Here is a 17,629-nt window from a genome sequence, read left to right on the forward strand (position 1 = left end):
ACAGATCATAGTATCTTCATCATTTTACCAGATAGATTACAATAATAGATTTGCAAGCACTCTATATCTGCGATCAGCAGCCTAGAGATCCAGTAGAGAGATACTACTACCTTTCATGACCCAGTAGGCTACTGAATGAAACTCTGAACTTTATCCGCATCAGTAAATGAAGATAATAAAGACTGTTCTTGCTACCACAAGGCTCTTGTGATAATCGCCATGTCTATTAAGTTCCTTGTAAGAGATCTATGTAAACTGTACTCATGTTTCTGCTAGTGTTAGTTGTGTTATGGTCAGTATTATGATTATGCAAATATAATGAAAATAATACTTGCAAGCACATCAGACATGAGTTTGTATTTTTTGTTTGTTTTGTTTTTGTTTTGTTTTTTAATTCTTAGACAAACCAGATCAGACCTTGGGCAAGTAACTTAATGTCTTCCATGACCTTAAGATGTATTGTTCCTTACGTACTAGATTTGAATTAAGTTGGGTGATCTGAATATATTTAATTATTTGTTTATGTATTTTGGTCTTATAATCATGGAGATTCTGAAATTCATTGTGCTTATAAAAAGGATAAATTGTTGTACAGATCCCTTACAATTCTAACTTTCTATGAATTGATGGATAAAAGTCAGTCTACCATAAAAAATATTTAATATGCCACTATTTTATTTTATTGTACTATCCTTTCTTATGTCTGGTAGTGGGAACCCCAACCCAGTAGTAAATCCAGGTAGAAGAAAAAAATCAGAGATGTTTGCACCGTGTCATCAAAATTGCGTGGACATGTTAAGTGTTAAGGGTAAATTCTACCATTACTAAGATGGAATTTTAGAATCTGTAAAGGTGAGAGCATGATTTTTGAGATAATGGGAAAGCTCTTTTTAACCTCAATATGAATAACCAATTACTGTGTAAGCTGCTTATCGGCATTCACATTTCCTTTCTCTATAGTTTGTTTGTCTATATTTTAGTTATGCCCATCTCTAAGCATTAGATTTTAATAAATTTTTCGTGATTTATATATTTGCAAAGAGGTTAAAATTGTTACTCATAGCAAAACGTGCTATGAACATATTTTTACATTAAAACACACACACCGGTAAGAAATTTATCCCCTCATTTACAAAACTCTTTTGGTTGGAAAACAGAAAGCTTATTATTTATTGGCTCTTTTATATAGAGCTTGTTAATATAGCAGCCTTTTATATAGTCTCTTATTTAATTATCATAAAAAGTCCAAATTCTTTCCACATTGTACCGTCTATCATATAAATTGAAATATATGCAAATTATCTAGAAATAAAACCTAATGCCTTACTGTCATATATGGTAAGAGAATTCCATATACCAAAAATGCATATTTAATAAATTTTGTGATCTGATAACCAACATAAACACCCAAAGACTACACATATGATGAAAGACATTCTTAAGTCTTCTGCTTCTTTAATGCATTAGGCAGCTACTTTGTTTATAAAGAGCAGAAACTTGAGCCCAGCACAAAAATATATACATTGTTTTTTGTTTTCACTTTAATTTCACTTTGTTAGTAGTTTTTAACACTCCACTGTGCTCAAACCTCAAAACAGCAACGTTAAACAATTCAAGAATGCCATAAAAGAGACGATCTACTAATTTGAGAATCATCATTGTAAAGCTGCTTGGTGAAAGTTCATAAAATTAATTTAAACGTGCACATTAATAGTACTTAGCAATGTATGTCATTCCTGTCATTAGAAAGATGAAGAAACACTCTGAGAAGTATATCCTTAGGCAATATTATCATTGTGAAAACATCATAGATGGTACTTACACAAACCTAGACGATATAGCCTACTACACACCTAGGCTATATGGTATGGCTTATTGCTCCCAGGCAGCAAACCTCTACAGCATGTTGACTGTAATGAATACTGTAGGCATTGGTAACACAGTAAGTATTGGTGTATCTAAACATAGAAAAGGTATAGTAAAAATACAGTATAAAAAACAAAAGATGGTATAACAGTGTGAAAGATAAAAGATGGTACATCGTGAATAGAGCTTGCATGACTGAAAGCTGTTCTGGGTGAGTCAGGGAGTAGTAAGTCAATGTGAAGGCTTAGGACATTAGTGTACACTACTGTAGACTTTATAAACACTGTATACTTAGGATACACTAAATTTATTTTTAAGATTTTCTTTAACACTAAATTAACCTTAGTTTATTCTAACCTTTTTTACTTTATAATGCTTTTATTTTTATGTTTTTGACTTTTTTTGTAGTAACACTTAGCTTAAGACACAAGCACATTGTACAACTGTATAAAAATATTTTATTTCTCTATACTTGTATTCTATATGTTTTTTTCTATTTGATTTTTTCTTTGCTTTTAAAACTTTTGGTTAAAAACTAAGACACAAGCACACACATAAGCCTAGGCTTACACAGGGTCAGGATCATCAGTATCACTGTCTTCTACCACCACACGTTGTCCCACTGGAATGTCTTCAGGAGCAGTAGCACGCAAAATGTTGTCAACTCCTGTGATAAAAATGCCTGTTCTGGCCTGGGCATGTGGCTCACGCTTGTAATCTCAGCACTTTAGGAGGCTGAGGCGGGTAGATCACCTGAGGTCAGGAGTTCGAGACCAGTGGTAAAACACCATCTCTACTAAAAATACAAAAAGTTAGCCAGGCATTGCTGGTGGGTGCCTGTAATCCCAGCTACTTGGGAGGCTGAGGCAGGAGAATCACTTGAGCCAGGGAGGCGGAGGTTGCAGTGAGCTAAGATCACGCCACTGCACTCCAGCCTGTGGAACAAGAGTGAGACTCTGTCTAAAAAAATAAAAATAAATAGCCTCTCTGGGATGCCTCCTGAAGAACATACCTGAAGTTGTTTTACAAGTAGCTTTATTTCTGTATAAGTTGAAAGAATACAATAACAATAAAAAAGTAGTATACTAAATATGTAAACTCGTAACATAGTTGTTTATTATCATTTTCAAGTATTATATACCATACATAATCATATATGCTATACTTTTATATGACTGGTAGTGGAGTAGGTTTGTTTACACCACATTGCCACAAGCAGATGAGTGACGCATTGTGCTATGACATTATGATAGCTACAGGATCACTAGGAGATAGGAATTTTTCATCTTCTTATAGGACCACTGCTGAATGTACGGTCCATCATTAACTGAAACATCATTATGTGATGCGTGATTGTACTTATTTTACTTTGTCCAGGTGTTGAGTGAAAGCACATCACTTAGTGTTTCAGACTGAACCTGTCACCCTGTGCCATCTGCACCTTTCATACTCTAGAGTGCTAAGCCTTGGGCAAGGATTTTCTTCTAGAGGACTGTTCTATCAGATAACTGTATAGATTGCTTGATCCCAGGCTTTGGGGTTAGGTGGAAAGAAGAATTCATTAAAAGTTTTTGACTAGTAGGAAAATGTAAAACTAAAGTACAATTTTAAGGTCAAACTATCTTCACTGACCTCACACTCTCCAGGAAATTTTACCTCAGTGTTTTTCTCTAATGAAAACCTTAGATAATTTTTCTCTAAATGTCCTTAAGGTATAATAGAGGCTCTCTTTTGGTGGTTGAGAAGAAACATAGTTTAAAGAATTTCTCTGTTATGGTTATGTTCTTAAAATGCCTGAAAATCCTATGTTATAATTATCATGAATTTTACTCATATAAATGGTTATGACATAAATGGCTATGGTCTTTGGAATGAAGAGAGTTTATAGTGTGGTTCAGACAAATCTGTGATTGAGTTCCAGATTTGACACCTACAAGTGTGTGAACTAAAGCAAATTATTTAGTTTTTCCAACGTTTGCATTTCCAATCCATAGTAACAATATCAAGTTAGGTTTCAAGACTGTTAAGAAGAGCAATGAGATGATGTTATAATAGTACCTTACAATAAATAAGTCCTCAGTGTATGCTGATTTCTTCTATGGTGGCTTTATATTAATGCATATATGCACGCATACGCATAAAATATATTTAGTAATATATATAAACATATGTAAAATATGTTTGCTTATATTTGTTTATATTAACAAAGAGGTACCCCATGGAAATATTTGATTTGCTTGAAAAGCTAATTGTAATTGAAATATCACACTTAAAATATTTAAGTAATGTCAAATTTGGGGCCTGTTTTATAAATAGTACTAATGAACTCTTAGTATAAAAAATTGGATGAATGAACAAGTCAAATTTAAAATAATGCATTGATTTGTTTAATTTTTATTTTAAAATAATGTACCAATATCAAAGAAAATACTAGAAAAAATCTGTGATATCAAGCATCACTAAATTTTAATTTATAAGTCTACTTAATGCAAATTTTGTATTTTATCATCATTCTTGAAGCAAGAAAAAGTACACTTAGAACTTGAGGGATTAATTGACCACGGAACAAGTTGAGAATGAGCTCTCAAAATAATCAGACATCACTCTTCATGGCAACAAACATTTAATTATGCAATGCTTCTATATTTTACTGCTAAAAACTGTTTGAGCCCTCTTATAAGGCAAAGGGTTGTTATCAGAGGTATGAATGTTTTTTATGCAGATCATAGCACTAAATATAAGAAAAATACGCCAGGCAGGGTGGCTCACACCTAAAATCCCAGCACTTTGGGAGGCAGAGCCACGAAGATTGCTTCAAGCCAGGAGTCTGAAACCAGCTTCGGCAACATAGCAAGACCTTATCTGTATAAAATTTTTAAACATAAGCTGGTCATGGTGGTGCACGTGTATAGTCCTAGCTACTCAGGAGGTTGAAGCAGAGGGTCATTTGAGCCTAGAAGTTCCAGCTGCAGTGAACTATAGTTGTGCCAATGTACTTCAGCCTAGGGAAGAGAGCAAGACTCTGTCTTCAAATAATTAATTAATTGATTAATTAAGTCAAAAGTCATCCCATGCCCAGGGTTGGCATCCTTAACGCCTGCATTGTTCAAAGACCAACTGTATACAGATAATAAAATTATGGTGTATTCAAGTAAACACACTCTTTTTGAAACTGATGACCTGTTATATTTCTTATGACTGCAAATGAATTATGCTATGCTATGTTCTTTTCCTTAAGAACTTTTAAATGCAAATTTCTATCTGAGTGGCATTTCCAAAATTGATAAAAATGATATATTTATGCAATGACTGCAGGAAAAAATTAGACATGCTGATCAACATTTTGTAGCCTAGCTCTGAAGAATTTATACTCTACTCATGGCTTTCTAATTTCACCTCTTTATTATCCATTGATTCTTCAATATTTTAGCAGTTGGTTTGTGCACTTCAGAGTCTCTGAGTGCCATATTTTAGATTTTCCTAAGATTTTACCTACTTAACACGTTTATACTTGTATTTGCTTGCAAATAATAAAAAAAAATTAATTCTGATATTCAGTAATGGAAAGTTTTGGCCCCCTAAATTAAATAAATTTCAGCTCATGTGAAAGCTGGTGGACTGGAGAGCTTTTGTTCCCATGGCAAGCTACTGAGTGGCTAAGTTTGAATTGAATGTATTATGTCAGGAGGTCTAGGACGCTGGAGAATAAATATTCCTTTTTCTTTTCTTTTTTTTTTTTGCAAATAGCCCTTCATCCTGACTCCCTAAATTTAGTAACAATATGGACAGGATGACTAGAAAGTATTATCATTCAAGCCTATAGAAAGCTCAAAATGCATTATTACTAAGAGAAAGTTCTCACGTGGAATAAGCAAGGTACTTACTATGTTCCCATTAATTTGACTCAATATCTTTTGCTCAAAAAAAAATTATTTTCAGTGATCCCTCAGTGAAGTGATTAACTAAATGAACACTTTTAATAACAAAAATATAATCTAAAAGGAACAATTTGTTGGTACATTGTTACCTAAAATGAAAACAAGATAAACCTCAATTGAAACAGTTCCCTTATATTTTATTTGCTTATTGTCTATAGGATTCAGATTATATGAAATTGGGTATATTTGGATTGTATGGTAAAGCGCTTTGAGTATACAGTCTCCCATTCGCATAAAATACCATATTATTAATGTACACTAAAATATAATAGAGTCGTCTTTACAAGATGAAAAAGGAATAGCCATGTAACACAAGAAAAAAGGCAGAATGGGATTACAAACATTCCTAGATTTTCACAAAACTTTCTCAGATGATAGCCTAAATCTCCCATTCAAGCCATCACTCAGTGGTGGTAGATTAAAATGAGGCAAACAGGATGCCCAAAGGGGGAAAAAAAAACCTATAACTTTTGTAGGCTTGTAAAAATGAGAGCAGTATTTCTGTGGGATCGACAGAGAATACTACAAACACCTCTATGCAAATAAACTAGAAAATCTAGAAGAAATGGATAAATTCTTGGAAACATACACCCTCCCAAGACTAAACCAGGAAGAAGTTGAATCTCTGAATAGACCAATAACAGGCTCTGAAATTGTGGCAATAATCAATAGCTTACCAACCAAAAAAAGTCCAGGACCAGATGAATTCACAGCCAAATTCTACCAGAGGTACAAGGAGGAGCTGGTACCATTCCTTCTGAAACTATTCCAATCAATAGAAAAAGAGGGAATCCTCCCTAACTCATTTTATTAGGCCAGCATCATCCTGATACCAAAGCCTGGCAGAGACAACCAAAAAAGAGAATTTTAGACCAATATCCTTGATGAACATTGATGCAAAAATCCTCAGTAAAATACTGGCAAACCGAATCCAGCAGCACATCAAAAAGCTTATCCACCATGATCAAGTGGGCTTCATCTCTGGGATGCAAGGCTGGTTCAGCATACGCAAATCAATAAACGTAATCAAGCATATAAACAGAACCAAAGACAAAAACCACATGATTATCTCAATAGATGCAGAAAAGGCCTTTGACAAAATTCAACAATGCTTCATGCTAAAAACTCTCCATAAATTAGGTATTGATGGGACATATCTCAAAATAATAAGAGCTGTCTATGACAAACCCACAGCCAATATCATACTGAATGGGCAAAAACTGGAAGCATTCCCTTTGAAAACTGGCACAAGAGGAGGATGCCCTCTCTCACCACTCCTCTTCAACATAGTGTTGGAAGTTCTGGCCAGGGCAAATAGGCAGGAGAAGGAAATAAAGGGCATTCAATTCGGAAAAGAGGAAGTCAAATTGTCCCTGTTTGCAGATGACACGATTTTATATCCAGAAAACCCCATTGTGTCAGCCCAAATTCTCCTTAAGCTGATAAGCAACTTCAGCAAAGTCTCAGGGTACAAAATCAATGTACAAAAATCACAAGCATTCTTATACACTAATAACAGACAGAGAGCCAAATCATGAGTGAACTCCCATTCACAATTGCTTCAAAGAGAATAAAATACCTAGGAATCCAACTTACCTCTTCAAGGAGAGCTACAAACCACTGCTCAATGAAGTAAAAGAGGATACAAACAAATGGAAAAACATTCCATGCTCATGGGTAGGAAGGATCAATATCCTGAAAATGCCCATACTGCCCAAGGTAATTTATAGATTCAACGCCATCCCCATCAAGCTACCAATGACTTTCTTCACAGAATTGGAAAAAACTACTTTAAAGTTCATATGGAACCAAAAAAGAGCCTGCATTGCCAAGTCAATCCTAAGCCAAAAGAACAAAGCCAGAGGCATCACGCTACCTGACTTCAAACTATACTACAAGGCTACAGTAACCAAAACAGCATGGTACCGGTACCAAAACAGAGATATAGGTCAATGGAACAGAACAGATCCCTCAGAAATAATGCAGCATATCTACAACCATCTGATCTTTGACAAACCTGACAAAAACAAGAAATAGGGAAAAGATTCCATATTTAATAAATGGTGCTGGGAAAACTGGCTAGCCACATGTAGAAAGCTGAAACTGGATCCCTTCCTTACACCTTATACAAAAATTAATTCAAGATGGATTAAAGACTTACATGTTAGACCTAAAACCATAAAAACCCTAGAAGAAAACCTAGGCAATACCATTCAGGACATAGGCATGGGCAAGGACTTCATGTCTAAAACACCAAAAGCAATGGCAACAAAAACCAAAATTGACAAATGGGATCTAATTAAACTAAAGAGCTTCTGCACAGCAAAAGAAACTACCATCAGAGTGAACAGGCAACCTACAGAATGGGAGAAAATTTTTGCAACCTACTCATCTGACAAAGGGCTAATATCCATAATATACAATGAACTCAAACAAATTTACAAGAAAAAAACAAACAACCCCATCAAAAAGTGGGCGAAGGATATGAACAGACACTTCTCAAAAGAAGACATTTATGCAGCCAAAAAACACCTGAAAAAATACTCATCATCACTGGCCATCAGAGAAATGCAAATCAAAACCACAGTGAGATACCATCTCACACCAGTTAGAATGACAATCATTAGAAAGTCAGGAAACAACAGGTGCTGGAGAGGATGTGGAGAAATAGGAACACTTTTACACTGTTGGTGGGACTGTAAACTAGTTCAACCATTGTGGAAGTCAGTGTGGCTATTCCTCAGGGATCTAGAACTAGAAATACCATTTGACCCAGCCATCCCATTACTGGGTATATACTCAAAGGATTATAAATCATGCTGCTATAAAGACACATGCACATGTATGTTTATTGAGGCACTATTCACAATAGCAAAGACTTGGAACCAACCCAAATGTCCAAAAATAATAGACTGGATTAAGAAAATGTGGCACATATACACCATGGAATACTATGCAGCCATAAAAAATGATGAGTTCATGTCCTTTGTAGGGACATGGATGAAACTGGAAACCATCATTCTCAGCAAACTATTGCAAGGACAAAAAACCAAACACCGCATGTTCTCACTCATAGGTGGGAATTGAACAGTGAGCACACATGGACACAGGAAGGGGAACATCACACACTGGGGCCTGTTGTGGGGTAGGGGGAGGGGGGAGCGATAGCATTAGGAGATATACGTAATGCTAAATGACGAATTAATGGGTGCAGCACACTAACATGGCACATGTATACATATGTAACAAACCGGCACATTGTGCACATGTACACTAAAACTTAAAGTATAATAATAATAAAATTAAAAAAAATGAGAGCAGTATAATGTAATAATACTGTGGTCCCTAGAAGGAGACTGCATGGATTGAAAACACTGTATCTTCCACTTACAAAATTTTAACCCTGGGCAAGTCACTTAGGTTCCCTGCTTCCATGTCATTATTTGTCAAATGATGGTAAGAATAGTACTCATGATTAAACTAGTTTAACATAATAATTGGTGCTTTGAACAGTTTAGAACCATGTACCTGATTTATAATACACTGTTTATAAGGATAACATTTTGTGTGTGTTTTATCACAGTCAATCTATTTTTTCTCCTTGAGCCCTGATATGGTTTGGCTGTGTCCCCACCAAAATCTCATCTTGAATTGTAGTTCTCATAATCCCCACATATTGTGGGAGGAACCCAGTGGGAGGTGATTGAATCATGGTGGGGGAGTTATCCCCATGCTGCTGTTCTCACGATAGTGAGTGAGTTCTCATTAGATCTGATGGTTGTATAAGGGACCTTTTTCCCGTTTGCTTGGCATTTCTCTCTCCTGCCACGCTGTGAAGAAGGACATGTTTGCTTACCCTTCTGCCATGGTTATGTTTCCTGAGGCATCCCCAGCCATGCTGAACTGAGTCAATTAAACCACTTTCCTTTATAAATTACCCAGTCTCAGGTATATCTTTATTAGCAGCATGAGAATGGACTAATACAAGCCCTTTGTTCCTGGGATTTTAATGATATGTTGGTATGGTGGGGGAGGGGTTAGGATATCATTCCTCTACTTGGAATTCTTTCAACACCAGCCTCAGAATCTGCTACTTAAATGCTCACTTTCCTTTGTTATGGTTCACTTGGCCCTTGCAAACACAAGCAATGTGTGTAGACAAAATTCAGTGTCTAAAGAAAGCAATATTGGCCTTGTAGAGTAACAGAGAAGAACCTTATGCCTAATCATTCACTCTTCATGAAGAATAGCCTAAGGACCAGGTACAGTGGCTTATGCCTGTCGTCCCAGCTACTCAGAAGGCTGATATGGGATTGCTGGAGCCCAGGAATTTGTGGTTACAGCTCAAATTCTATGAGCTATTGTTATGCCACTGGACTCTAGCTTGCATAAAAGAGTGAGACAAAAGACAAGAAAAGAAAGAAAAGAAAAGAAAAGAAAAGAAAAGAAAAGAAAAGAAAAGAAAAGAAAAGAAAAGAAAAGGAGGGAGGGAGGGAAGGAAGGAGAGGAAGGAAGGAAGGAAGGAAAGAAGGAAGAAGGAAGGAAGGAAGGAAGGAAGGAAGGAAGGAAGGAAGGAAGGAAGGATGGAAGGCAGGAAGGAAAGGAAAGGAAAGGAAAGGAAAGGAAAGGAAAGGAAAGGAAAGGAAAGGAAAGGAAAGGAAAGGAAGATAGAAGGACAGAAAGAAAGAGGAAGGGGGAGAAAGAGAGAGAGAAAGCCTATATTTCGTTAATCCTTCTGAATTTTCCGTGAATCTCTAATTCTACATTCTGTATATACTATCTTCTCAAAATTGTTATTGTTGTTGCTTTATACTTTTATATTATTTAAGTTCTCATTTCACGTCTCATAAACTTGTAATAACATTTATACTGACTTCTGTATTTGGTCCTTATTACATCCTTCCTCTACCTCAGGATTTTTCAGCCTCACCACAGCTGATATTTTGGACCACGCAATTTTTCGTTGTGAGGCAGGAGAGGGAGTCTCCTCTGAACTGCAGGATTTTTAACAGCATCACTGGCCCCTACCCCTTCGATATTAATAGCACCTCTGCCAGTTGTGAAAACTAAAATGTCTGCAGATGTTGTATGTTGCCATATGTCTCCTAAGTGGTAAAATCATCCTTAGTTAAGAACCAGCACTCTACAATTCTGCCTGATCAATCTTCCTAAAATACAGTTTAGATCGTATCATTCTCTGCTCAAAATTTTTCATTGGCTTCCTGTTTTGTACTGAAAATGTTTTAAGGACTCTGACTCTGGTCATCACTGTGTTTCCTGGTATGTTCCCTATTCTCTCGTATTTCTGGTATGTTCCTCATTTCCTCCTGTTTCTTCTCTACAATTTAGACTGGCTAAAATTTTATATATGTACACACATATACTATGGGGTTTGGTAACTTTTCTCAGCCTCCAAATACTCCTACTCCACACCAAACTTCGTGTTTTAGATTTTTACCTGCATGACCCATGGTCTTACTGAAATTCTCTCACATAGTAGTTCAGTTTAAACCCCTGTTGGAATTGAGATGGTCTTTGTTTTTTAAACAAGGACCTCGTTTAATTAAACTTTGTTTAATTAAAACTCAGTATAAAAGTGTCTAAACAGAGCAGTGAAACAAAATATTGAGCCCAGACACAAATACCATTTTTATAGAGGCAATATATAATAAAAGAGATGTTTTTCTCTATATGGAGACCTGTTGATTTATTAAAAGTTATATACTGGCACAAAAGACAATCCATTTATTTAGAATAAAGAAAATGTGAAGTTTTCTATATACAAAAAAAAAAAACCTTTCTCTAGGTAACACATGTAAGTATAAGTAAATATAAAAAATAAAATAATCTGAAAAAACATTCAGGACATAGGAATAATCTCATTTACAGATACCTTTTTAATCATTACGAGAAATCCAGCAGCTGCCAAGGAAATTACAGATTTAATTTTCCTACATAAACTAATTGAAATATTTATATGAGAAATTATATGATTAGGTCAATAGGCAAATGATAAATTAGGAATAAATATTTATAGCACATATCAGTTAAAGGGGTGATATCCAGTCTTCAAGGAGGCATTGCAAATTAATAAGGAAAAAAAAATTTCATTAGAGATGAGCAAGCCCATTTGGTGAATAAATACACGAACATCTTCTCAAATTCCTTGGCTAGGGAAATGCTAATAAAGTAACAATGGGTTATTATTTCTCACTATATAAGGTGATACAGTATATTTTTACACATTGCTTGGAAAAGGTACTGCCTTTTGAATCAATCTGGCAATATATTTTAAAATGAAACTGAAAATCTTACTCTTTGAACCAACAATCACACTCTTGGGAGTCTTATTGATGGAAAGAAAAGATATATGGATAAAGTTTTTTATTAAAGAATAGTTTGTAGTGGCAAAAGCTGGAGAACAATGGAAAAAACGAGTGAATTAACTACGGTATGATCAACAAACTATTACATAGTTATATGAACAACAGATTATTTGGAGGCATTTTATATGTGATAACAACAATAAGAGCATATATAATAGGATTCATTTTTGTGAGAAAAAAAGCCAGAATCACTGATCTGTGTATGTGCATGTGTGTGTGTGATTATATGAACATGGAAAAAGGTACAGAATGATCCATACCTGATTTTGGGGAAATGTAGGTAGAGAGAGGAATGGAAACATGGGAAGAATGGAAAATAGAAAAGTTGCTCATGATTTTTAAAAATAAGAAAGCATTTTTAGGCTGGGCACAGTGGCTTCTGCCTGTAATCCCAGCACTTTAGGAGGCCAAGGCAGGTGGATTGCCTGAGGTGATGGAATTTGAATTCGAGGAGTTTGAGACGAGTATGACCAACATGGTGAAACTCCATCTCTACTAAAAATGCAAAAATTAGCTGGGCATGGTGGCACTAATCCCAGCTACTCGGGAGGCTGAGGCAAAAGAATCACTTGAGCCCAGGAGGCGGAGGTTGCAGTGAGCTGAGACTGCGCCATTGCACTCCAGCCTGGGCAACAAGAGCAAAACTCCATCTCAAAAAAAAAAAAAAAAAAAAAAAAAAAAAAGCATTTTTAATATATATTTATTTCAAGTCATTTAAGAGCATGTATATGCAGGTGTGTGTTTTGTGCCTCTAGTGAGATAAATGAAAATAGACATAGCTGCGTTATTTTGAAAAACTGAATTAAACTTTCTTTTCCACCTCCATACCCTGCCTCCATTCATACAAAAAGAAATAAACAATACCAATAGAATTAAAGTGTAGTCTCCACTTGACACCCCACTGAACTTTTTATTATTTCCATTTTATCTAAATACCTCAAGATGCTTTAACAATACACCTTCTCTGTGCCCTTATGTGGAGAAAGGAAATCTTGAATTAGATTTTACATTTTAGTAAAAGTAAATATACCATTTCTTGTTCATGGACCATCTAGAATTTTGGAAATCTTAGATGTATTTCTGAGTATTATACATTTTCGCTTATAAAATAAAGTATAAATTTGCTCGTTCTCCAAAATAAGAGTTTTTGCATGAGTTTATTATACTACGTACATATTAAAATATTATGACATACAAGTAATTTTCTTGTGTTAAAATTAAATCTTATTTTTTACTTGTGTGAAAATACATATATAGAGAGGATAATTTAATATGAGCAGGACTTTTATTATAATTAAATAATAGTGAATTTCACTTTAAGAACCTTAATCCTTTCAGCTAAATGGGGCTATTTTCTTTATTTTTTAGCAGCTATGTGCAGTTCCAAGGTTTATAAGACTGGGCTTTTAAATCTTCTGTTTTATTGTTTAAATCTACAAATTTGATGTTGGAGAGCCCTATTAACAAGAAACAAACTACCCATATCTATTCAAAATAAAATAGCTTGAAAAGTTTATGATAATTTAAGAGTTAATTTGACAAATCCAGTTTTGGCTTCATTGATATGTGACCTTGAAGTTGCACAGGGCCCCTCACTGTCAAAAGAACCCTGTGCTTGGTTTAATGTTCTGCTCCTGCCATCTTGAAACTCTTAATAATTTTATCTTTGAACTTATGTTTTGTAAGTGAAGTCCACTAGGACAACAGGGTGTGAACATGAGCAGCAGAGCTGCAGGATGGCAGCAGCACGCACACAGATTCAGGCCTGTAGGCACAGGAGACATGCAATTGGCCTAGCAGCAAGGCTGCATATGCGTTACTCAGCAGTCTGGGTGCTTTGTGTCCCTGATGTGGCTAAACCAGGACTGGGCCCAGATTAGGAGTGACTATCTGTAGCAGCAGGAGAAGCAGCAGCAACAAAGGCAGTCGTGAGAGATGAAAGTGGTTACCCATGCAGGCAGGGAGAACACCCACGGTGAGTAGACAGCTTGCTCATCAGTCCCAAGGGATCATCCCTGTAGTGTCTACACAAATATTAAATCTCCCACCTCAATTCCAAGACTATACCCATGGCACTTAGGCAGTAAACTTTGTAAATAAATTATTACAAAATAAATGTTTACACATGGGCACGGCAGTCAGCACTTTAGAAAGTCATTAGAATTCTTCAGCGTTTACAATGTCCAGTTTTGAAACCTGCTGCAAAATTGCACAGCAGATGTCCATAAACTTAGAAATACAAATTGAATTTGAGGCTCACATTTGATGGAAAATAACACTATTTTTTTATGAAGTTTTAAATTTTTTTTTTTTTTTTTTTTTTTGAGATGGAGTCTTGCTCTCTCACCCAGGCTGGAGTGCGGTGGCGCGATCTCGGCTCACTGCAAGCTCTGCCTCCCGGGTTCACGCCATTCTCCTGCCTCAGCCTCTCCGAGTAGCTGGGACTACAGGCGCCCGCCACCACGCCCGGCTAATTTTTTGTATTTTTAGTAGAGACAGGTTTTCACCGTGGTCTCGATCTCCTGACCTCGTGATCCGCCCGCCTCGGCCTCCCAAAGTGCTGGGATTACAAGCGTGAGCCACTGTGCCCGGCCTATGAAGTTTTAAATTAAACCAATTAACAAGGAAGATAATTTTTAAATTAAACTTTCTGTGTAACTAAAAATATAGCAATACAATATATAAACAGGCATTTTAAATTATATACAAATCTTGAAACTACTTTCAATTTTTTGCACAGCCTTAACAAGTTACAGGAAATATCAGAAGAAACACTAAAACATCCTTACATACATTTAAATTTAACATTCAATTCAATAAAAGGCAGTATAAGTGACCCTTCTGATGGAATTATTCTGTGTCTTGACTGTGGTAATAAATACATGAACCTACACATGTGACAAAATTGCATAGAAGTAAATACACACACACACATATAGGCACACAAATGAGTACACTTAAATTAGTGCGCTATAAATGAGATGAGTACATTATATCAATGTCAATTTCCTGGCTATGAAACTATACTATATAGTTTGCAGCATGTTACCTCTGGGGAAGCTGAGTGAAGAGTACATAGAATCTCTCTCTATTATTTCTTATAACTTACATGTAAATCTATAATTACCTAAAAGTAAAAAATTGAATTAAAAAATAAATTCAGATGTAAAATCTAAATTCTATGTGAAATTGGTATGAAACTGATTGGCATGATAAGTTAAATATTTATTGAAAAGTTGTTCTATGAAAATCATCAGCTCCAAATATACTCAAATATATATTTTTAAATAAATTATCAGAAGTTGACCCTAATCTCACAGCCTATAAAATACTCCTAATAGGTTTAATAACATCTGAATTAATAGAAAGATCATTTTTAAATTTAAAAATTTGTAAAATTATTTGTAATCTTGCAATAGCCAAGAGCAACTAATGTCATTTTCAACTAAATCATTGAAAATAAAGTCGATAATTGTATAAATTTTGATAATCTAAGAAATGAATTTCAGAAAAATAAGCCAGAAAAATTTTATGATCAATCAAAATATCACATTAATACAGTATTATTTATGGTATTACATATAATTATGACATTAAAATATTAATTTTTAAAATTTGTAAGTTTATATTGTTACTCATGTATCACTGTTATCACATTAGGTTTTATAAATAATAAAGTAGTTTTAAAGGAAAAATCTTTATATTTTATTATATTTAACAACATTTTTTTTCCTGCGTTTTGAACCAGAGCCCCCTCATTTTCATTTTGCTCTGGCTTTTATAAATTGTGTAATACTTGAATTAGGGAGTTCAATAAAATTTATCCAAAAACTAATTTAAATTTTAACAAAAATTAGATAAGATACATTGGACAGCATTTTTAAAAAATTGAGCTTGCAATTTTTTTGAAATGACATCAGAAGTTACAACTAATAAGTAATCTCAGAAGTCAGCATTTCCTATTTTTTTCCCCAGGACATAAGCCAAGATGTTCTTTTGCCTATTTCATTTTATTATTTTATAAAAAGCCAACAAGATTCAGCCGTCTTCAATCCTGACACAAATTACAATATACATCACTTCGAGAGAGGGCTTCAAGGAAGTCTTTCCATTTATCAGACCTGTATTTCCAATATATATTTGTTCAAATTTTTATTTAAGGAAAGGTATAATGGTAAGGACTTACAGCTATATCAATATGGATTTTTAAAATCTGAACTTCATGGTTTTGATAAAAATGTCTATACTTTGGCCTGTATGTGTCATACTGTCTGCTGCATTTCATAACTTGCAAATATATTATTAATACTATTTGACCACATTTCCTTGAAACCTTAAAGCATTCATTCTTGGCATTATTACATGGCATACCATTGTCCCAGAAGGAATTTTAGTTTTAAAAACAGCGAACTCCAAATTGAGAAAGAGCGCATGTAAGTAACAGCAGACTGTTTCCACTTCATCATAGTAGGAAAGATTGGAAAAACATCATCATTTAATTCACAGTTAGTGAGAAGTACATTTGTAAATGCTCCATTGTAAGGATTTTTCCAGTATTCAGTATTTTATAATGCTTCTGTGTACAGGTCCTACTCACTTTTCATTCTGCCATCCTGATGGCTCAGTCAATTTTCTTCTTCTCTTATGTTCCAGAATGATTCTTGGGGAAAGCAGTATTCATACGCACTCTTCAAAGCTATGAGTCACATGCTGTGCATTGGGTATGGAGCCCAAGCCCCAGTCAGCATGTCTGACCTCTGGATTACCATGCTGAGCATGATCGTCGGGGCCACCTGCTATGCCATGTTTGTCGGCCATGCCACCGCTTTAATCCAGTCTCTGGATTCTTCGAGGCGGCAGTATCAAGAGAAGGTAATTTGTTTTATTTATCTCCAATGTCTTAACCAGCTAACCTGAACCAGTGAATTGATTTGTGTTCAAGATTATCTACACCATCTCCTCTTTAAAAAAAAAAAAAAAAAAAAGAGATAAAATCTTTAAAGTAAAAACACACAATCTTCTTTGATATTTTGAGATATCTTCAAGATAGTTCTCATATCTTTTGCTTCTCATTTCTCTTTTGAATAATAATATTTTTAAATGTGACTTTGCATCTATAGAAAAAAAGTTATATATTTCAAAATGTAAAAAGCTGATAGAAGATGTTATCATGGCTCATTTTCTATCATATTTCAACAGTTAAAATAAACCCTTCTCTCATATGTGTTAGAAAAATGTTAGCTGATTAAGTGGAGACAGGCAGCTATTGTGCATGTCCCTCTGTACCCCCCATCTACAATCATAATTTATATTACAATCCATATGCTTAGCTGAGCATGTTATACCTACCCGTATATCTAGATAAGTCGCCACACTCTCCAGTCTTAAAACTGGATATAACGACTGCTATGATGCATTCTTATGCTCAATGTGCTAATT

At 35.0% G+C, this 17,629-nt stretch overlaps 1 protein-coding gene across 2 annotated transcripts in view; it reads left to right on the forward strand.

Moving 5' to 3' along the window:
- Positions 1 to 17,629, forward strand: part of HCN1 (hyperpolarization activated cyclic nucleotide gated potassium channel 1) — a 402,880-nt gene that overhangs the window by 252,680 nt on the left and 132,571 nt on the right. For both annotated transcript variants that reach the window (XM_055245493.1, XM_063619515.1), the window contains one exon: positions 16,844 to 17,062. In XM_055245493.1, the coding sequence (XP_055101468.1) occupies positions 16,844 to 17,062 (219 nt within the window). The remainder of the gene's footprint in view (positions 1 to 16,843; positions 17,063 to 17,629) is intronic.

Source organism: Symphalangus syndactylus, chromosome 16 (genome assembly GCF_028878055.3).
Source record: "Symphalangus syndactylus isolate Jambi chromosome 16, NHGRI_mSymSyn1-v2.1_pri, whole genome shotgun sequence".
Lineage (NCBI taxonomy): Eukaryota > Metazoa > Chordata > Mammalia > Primates > Hylobatidae > Symphalangus > Symphalangus syndactylus.